Source organism: Mesitornis unicolor, unplaced genomic scaffold (genome assembly GCF_000695765.1).
Source record: "Mesitornis unicolor isolate BGI_N332 unplaced genomic scaffold, ASM69576v1 scaffold3959, whole genome shotgun sequence".
NCBI classification, from domain to species: domain Eukaryota; kingdom Metazoa; phylum Chordata; class Aves; order Mesitornithiformes; family Mesitornithidae; genus Mesitornis; species Mesitornis unicolor.
In genome coordinates this window covers 116,608-123,979 of record NW_010206479.1, presented here as the reverse complement: position 1 = coordinate 123,979, position 7,372 = coordinate 116,608, and the positions used below count along the sequence as shown (strand labels likewise).

Here is a 7,372-nt window from a genome sequence, read left to right as displayed (position 1 = left end):
ACAGCTATAGAAATAGTGAGATACAAGTAATTGTGGACTTCGACCAGCTTGTGACAGGTGTTGTGGAGTCTTCTCTTGTTCTGGTACAATTATTGTTTAAGCATCACTTGCTGATTAATCATCACTTGCTAATAAATTGACTTTTCAGAAGTGGTGTGGAGAGAGCACTCTTGTGCTATGGGTGAAAAGATAGAACTGCTGGGAAAAAAATCCAGCCAGAATTACAGGCTTTCTCTCAACTACTTAAAGATTGAGCTCCTGCAGTTTACAGTTGTTCAGATAACTTTGCTGGAGTAAAAGCTAAATATCCTAAATGACATGTGAGGCTTTACATCTAAGAAAAACCTATTTTGAGAAGTGATGCATGAAAAGGTTTTTGTAACTAACATTTAATAAGGATTATTTGAATTTAATCTCCTTTTATTACATTTTAGTCAAAGCACGTAAAGATCTTGTAAACTGACAGAAGAAACATTTCTAAGCTGAATAGTAGGAGCATGTGTGAAAAGGTTATGAGCATTCTAGGGCTTTGGTAGAGAGCTGAGCCCAGCACACAGCTGGTTTAGCTCAACTGTAGCCTCTGCTGGAGAATCCCAGTGTTGCAGCTCATCACCTGATTTTTAAATAGCTGTTAAGAATGTGAAAAGACAAAATGCACTTTTGTGAACAAGTGGTCCCACTGGAATACCAGAGTAAATTGAGAATAAAATTAATGTCTGCGTCCTTTTAATATAGGAAATATTCAATAAAATAAAAAAAAATGCCAAAAAGCACAAAAAACCCAAAAAATATGATTGTTCTTAATATCTGAAGTCATGCTGACTGTCATACTGTGTCATGCTCACAGATGTAGCCCAGGAAAGTGCGCTTCTGTGTTGAAGCATGTAATAGAAGTGAAACACTTGGTGAATTTTTATTATTTTTTTTTCTTTAATGGATGTAGATGGAAATAGCTTCTTCAAGCATCTGGAAATGCAAAAGAATCTGTAGATACTGTATGTTTGAAGTCATGATGTAGAAGCTGACCCATACTCAGAATTTCACTGCTCTTGTTCTGTGTTTCTGCTGTTCTATGGATGAGAGAATAATTGATTGCTTCAGGACCCTGGGATCTTCTGACAAAAAGCACACTTGGCTGAGTACTGTGGAAGCTGTGATTACTCTTGAGATTTCAAGAGCAGGCAGAGGTTTTCTCTAGACTCCTATATTCTTTCCACCAGACTACTTAAAACAGTGTTGAAAAATTTTGAAAATTTAAAATATCCTTAGGATGTTCTAACTACTATGCTTGTGTTGTCAGACCTTTTGAATGTCTTCCAGTTTATGCCCGTGCTTGGAGGGAGATACCTGGGAGACTGAGATTCTTACAGCCACTATGGAGAATTGTTTCGACTTCTGCAACAAGCGGCACAGTTGCCTGAACCCACACAACATGAACTCTGTCTGTCCAGACCCGAGCGAAAGGTACCACAACTGCCACACAGTCTCTGGCTAAGCAGACCCAAGTGCCAAGTACTATGGTTATTCAGACTCTGTTGATAGGTGATGCAGCTACGTCAGTAAAGCAATCAGTGCTAGCATCAGTCATCTGTGCAAAGAAGGTGGAGAAAACAGCACATGCTCCTGAACCTGCTCCAGCTCCAGCACTAAGAGGTGAAGATAAACAACCAACTACTCCTGCTGCAAGGGATGACAATGAGAAACTTCTGTGAGGAAGTTGCAGGAGGACACACACACAACTCCACTAGTGTGGGGATTGTCAACATTCAAGAAGGGCCATCACAAGCAAGCCATGGTTTGGTCCATTGCTGAAGTATGTTGTGGCAAAGTCTTGCATTACTGGACCACATACTATCTTTGCACACGGGCCTTATGTAATTTGTAAAGCTGGACATGCATGATCTGTTTTATTTCATTTACTGCCAAGTATTCAATCTCTGTACTGACTATAAATGTTAGTTTTGTTAATAAACTTTTCTTTCCAGCTGTGTATTCTTTAATCCCCTTAATAACATCCTTGTCTTCTGCATTTAATAATCTCCTTCTGAATGGCCTGTCTGACATGATACGCGAATACTGGATGGAAGACAGAGATGGCTGTCAGTCCCATGGGAGAGCAGTGCCAACATAACATACAGAGTCATTTTGTTTTGGCAGCTTCTAGCCTTGCTCACCTCTCGCATTCTTTCCCATACTGTTGACAAGAGTCTCAGTCACTATACAACTCTACTTCATTTTGATAATACTTATCCACATATTTTCTTATGCATTGCCTTGTCTTCAGTCTTCCTATCTCTCAGTGCTCCTGTTCCTTTTACCTACAGCCTGCCCTGCCTTCAAGTTCACCGTGTCCCCAGGTCACACTCTGCAGTTGCATTCTCCCTTTCTGGTACCTGTGCCTTGAGAGCTGCAGTCCCTGCTGGGCAGCAGAGAGCCGGGTAGGGGACTAGTGAAGGACAGCTAAGATCCAGCACACTGTGGCCGCTTGCCACCACCAGCCGATGGCAGTGTCCACTCCCATGGGGCCCTCTAGGACCTACGTGCCTAAGCCTTTCCTCTTTTTCCACCAGATCTATGGCTATGACACCTAGACCAATGACAGTTTGGTCAAGTATTCCCCTAAGCCAGAGAGTCTTGAACTACAGCGGACTCCAAGCAGCTAAAATGCTCCTCAGTTTCTCATTGCTAGGGCACAGGGAAATGACCTTCTGAATTTCCCTGCTTAGTGGAAACTTTTTTGTCCATATCATCACAATGGAGGCTGGTAGAATTACCCTAGCTTGGCAAACACTAAATAATCGTTAGGCAGTAGTGAATATAGAGAAAGGGTATCTGCAGCAGGGATTTCACTTCTATTTCACTTAGACAAAACTGTCAGTAACTTAGGTTTTGAACCTAAATTCATTTAAGCAGTAAAAAAAATCTTCCAAGGCAAGGTTGATAATAGTAGATTGAAATTGTTTCCATTCAAAAGCATCATTAATCCTACTACTGATGAGGTGGAATATCAGTGCATACTGCACTGATAATAGTGCCATCAAACAAAACAGCTTGCTTTTTAAGAAGCAGAGCAACCTTCAATACTTTGAGTTATAGGAATAACAATGTATTATGTCTTTCTATACCCAGTCAGGATGAAAGCCTACCTCAGATTGTGCAGGTTGACCAATTTCAGTAGGAAGGCCAAAGAGTGCTGGTGACTGGCGATTTGACTGCCTCACACAGTTGAGACTGGTCTGCATGTGTTTATGAGGCCCAAAGTTGCATTGAGCTTGTCTTCTGCCTGCCATATTTCTATGTACACCTCAGTGCAGTACCTAAGTGACTTCCGTATTTCTACAGTGCTCAAGGCTGTGACTCCCACATTTTCTGTTAGCGTGAAATTCACACAGAAATGCTTTTTGTTTTGTGTTCTGTTTCTGGAACACCACGCATCCTGATATTCTGTAAGATGAAATACAAGTATTCACCACAAAGGCCTGCAGCATCTAAAAACTCTTTCTGGGTCATGTTGCACAACTGTAAGCCATTGATATTGAAGTGGGAAAGGAAATGCAGTTGGCATCTAGTTTGTACTGGTCACAGCAAAACTGCAACCATTCAGAGACTTTCTCCAGTATTCTGAGTGAGTGAATGGATGTCCAGAAAGAATAAGAATCTACAACATATTTGACAAGAGAAACATTGCAATGCAAAACTCATGGTGCACATAATTTTAATAAGCATAATTCAAACAAAACTAATCCCTTGCCCTTCTTCTGTTATGACTACAGTCTTCCTTCATTATTCCTCTAGAATACATCAAGCCCTGTCTTTTCCATTTTTCTATCTCCTATTGTCACAGCCTTTTGTATTTCATATATTCATCTTAATTATGTCGGACATTTCAAGACAAAGTGCTTATGAGCTTTGTGGAAAAAAAAGAACATGTGCCTCAAAGCGGCAATTTAAAAAAAATTTAAAAAGTCATTGTACAGAATTTGTGAGTACTTAGCAATCTCCAATAAAAAGGAGTGGTGTCTTCCTAGACTGAAATAACCTCGGGTCTTAGATGTACCTAGATGTACTTAGATTACTCTCATTCAAAGACTTGTAGCTACACTCTGCGACAGATGGGTAAATACCGTCAATTTATTATTATTTTTCTTAAAATTCCAGCAAGTTCTTTCACTCCTTTAATCTAAAATAATGTTGCTAATATCACTGTAAGTAACAGTTTTTGTTACATTAGAAACTGAAAAAAGTATTGCCCTTAACACACTTATCACTGTAGAAACATTTCTGACAGATAAAAGGAAGAGTGAAAGAGTTTCTAAGTTAACCTGCCAGGCAATTGTAACCTAAATCTACTTTGCCAACAAAATGCTCAATTTTTTAACTGCTTTCGCTCCTCAGCAGTGCAGTTACCAGGAAAATGTGTCGAAATATATATATATTTGCAGTAAATTTTATTTTTCTCCTAGAAAAACATAGTTCATCTATTATTGATGCAAAATATGGGCATGGTATGATAAACCTATGTGCTGCGGCTAACAAGCATAATGTGTCACAAACACTTTCTCTAGAATCGAAACACAGGCTCCTATTATTGAAGCTGATTTGGCTTACAGTGATGGGCACGCTCTTTAAAAAGCTCTGCTTTTTCTTTTTATGAGCTAGATTGAGACTGCTGCACACATGCAAAGATCTAATCTTGCAGTCTGCTGTTGGATGTCTGTGTGTAAGCAGCTGCCTTTTTTGTATGGAAGAATTTCACTGGAAGAATTATAGATAATGGCAAGAATATGTCCTTTCTGTGTCCATTCAGATAACGCTTAGGGAAAACAGAATTCAGGTCTGCATCTTGGAATCATTACTTTCCTTCATTCATTCCTCAATTTGCTTCTATTATTTTATGCTTTTAAAGAATGACTAGTAATTTCTCTCAGGTGAGATTCTTAAACTGTGACAGGAACCCCAGCCTTGAGAGATAATTGCTTTAGGAGCTTTAAAATCAAAACAAAAGTATATTTTAATATATTATCTTTAATATTTATTATATCACTGGAGTGGCACAGTTACAGAACAGCAAATAGCGATAGAAAGGCAATCAAACATGAATGACAGCAATGTAAAAATATCAGAAAAAGTTTAGTTCGTTTTCACATCTCACAGCATCTTACTCTTGACATATTTCACAGTTTCATAGCCCAGTCATCCATTATTTATTAATTTTCAAATGAATCTTGAACATTTGATTTTAGGCATTGCTTATATGAAAATGTAATTCAAAATAGGTTATGATGGCACTACGAGCCAAATGAATTGTATCAGTTGTTTATCGAGACAGCCAGTTCAGAGTGCAAAATGATGCAAATAGGCTGGATGAGTTTCCATAGCAAAATTATTTCAAAGAGTTTGAAATTGTAACAGAATAACTGAAATATGGATCTTGCATCCTACATGGCTTCTGCAAAGTAATTAATACTTCTAATTATAAATCCTAAAAGTTTGCAGAGGAATTTGTGGTTGCTTTCATGCATCATTCCCTTGCTATAAATTTCTTCGTAAGTATGCACATACAGAATTAATGTAATACTAAATGCAGTGTTTTAAACCCTGAGATGCTACTGTGATATCCTAGCAAAGCCAAGAGGTGGGCAGAAGCTGTGGGTCTGACTTTTCGGACCCATCCCTTGAGGATATTTGAATCTCAGATTTTATTCAGCTCTTTATTTTAAAGGAAAATCAGATGAACTTGACATTGGATTGACTTTATGAACCCTGCAAACTGCACACACCTGGATACCTCAGAGTCTGCAGGCTTCCTTGGGGGAGGATGGAAATGCTGGGAGCACCAGGCTCACAAGGCTTCTGCCAGGCGAAAAAAAAAACAACTTTACGTTTAGGCTTGAGCTGTAAAGGAATCTCAACTTCAGAAGCTGCTTAAGAAAAGCAGAAGGCTGAATAGATCCCTTTCTGGACCAGGCATGCTTTTTTTTAATCCTCTGCTAACAGGCTCCAGCCCCTCTTAAGAAAACTGGACCACCACCACATCCCCAGCTATACAGAATTACTTGCAGAGGGGCCTCCCTGTGGGGCCGGGTGTGAATCCATTCCTGTGTTTCATGGGTCGCTCTGTGAGCTCCTGCAGCAAGGCAGACCAGATCCTTTCACTTTGTCTGCCAAGTGACAAGGTCACAGCTTTGTTTTTCCATCTACAACTCTTTTTTTTTTTCTATTTTAAGGCAACATGAAAGAAAAGTAGAACTATTTATTCTGCCATTTCACAGCTATTGTGAATAGCCCTGAAATAATTTGACCATTGGTCATGAAACTTTGATTGATTGTGATAAATATCAGCTTTGCTGGCAGTATTTATACTGCCATATAAATGGCATAGCATATTTCTATCATGGAACAGCATTCATCTAGTCTAGTTTCCTTGTTAACTTTGGCTTTGAAAAGGCTCGGATTTTTTATTTTTTATTTCTTTTTAATATTCCAGGGTCCCCTGAAGCTCCGATCTTTCAACCAATCACCCCAGTGCCCTGAAATTCCTTTTCATCACCTTTGGCCTTCTCTCTGCAACTTCATCACTACCAACCTGTATAACCAATAGCAGACAAAAATCAGAGGGCTGCACCAGACCAGAGAGTTTCCTAGTAACATCTCCAGCCCAGGTCCCAGGGAGGCAGCAGACTTCCCTGTGGGATGGGTCTGGTCAGCATATTGGGCCCTCCTCTGTTCCCCTCAGAACAGAATTACTTACAACAATTACCCTTCATTTTTTCTTAACAGTCATAATGCCCGGGGCTGACTGCTTCACCCTAGGCAACCCCCTGGATGGACCTTCATCTACATCCTTATTTGTCTGCCCTTCAAGTTCTAGAGCCACATATCTATTGTGTAAGGGCAACTGGGAAGGTGAGGGACCTGCTGGACCTGTTCCCATTCCCTCCTCCTTCCCCTGTCTCTTAAGTCCACTCCTTCTGCCTTGTGCCTCTGTTTCTTCTGGAGCCTCCATCTGCTGCCCTTTGCCTCAGGGTTGGTTGGATGTGGCTCCACAAATCTATCTCTGTCTCACACTCCCTGATATTCCTTAACCTTTCCACTTTCTCTTCCAGCAATGCCACCGGGCTGAGCAGATCATTCACCTGGTCACACCACACACAGGTGTTGTCTCCGCTACCCTCCCTTACGAGCAACAGGCTCAGGCAATTTTTGCAGCTGGAGACCCGGACAGCGGTGTGTTTGTAGGAGAAGTCTGTCTTGGTCGCCACACTCCCTGGGGGCTGCTTTTGTAGCCACACTCCCTGGGGGTTCGGCTTCTGTCACCTTGTCGCCGTCCACAGCGCGTCACAGCTGATGCTCCTCAGGCGCGCACCCTTCC

General features: G+C 40.7%; 1 protein-coding gene across 1 annotated transcript in view; it reads right to left on the bottom strand.

The window, feature by feature from the left end:
• Positions 1 to 3,384: 3,384 nt before the first annotated feature.
• Positions 3,385 to 7,372, bottom strand: part of LOC104546381 (ETS-related transcription factor Elf-5-like) — a 5,821-nt gene continuing 1,833 nt past the window's right edge. Inside the window, 2 exon segments of the mRNA XM_010191760.1 lie at positions 3,385 to 3,545; positions 3,548 to 3,658. Of these exon segments, the coding sequence (XP_010190062.1) occupies positions 3,385 to 3,545; positions 3,548 to 3,658 (272 nt within the window).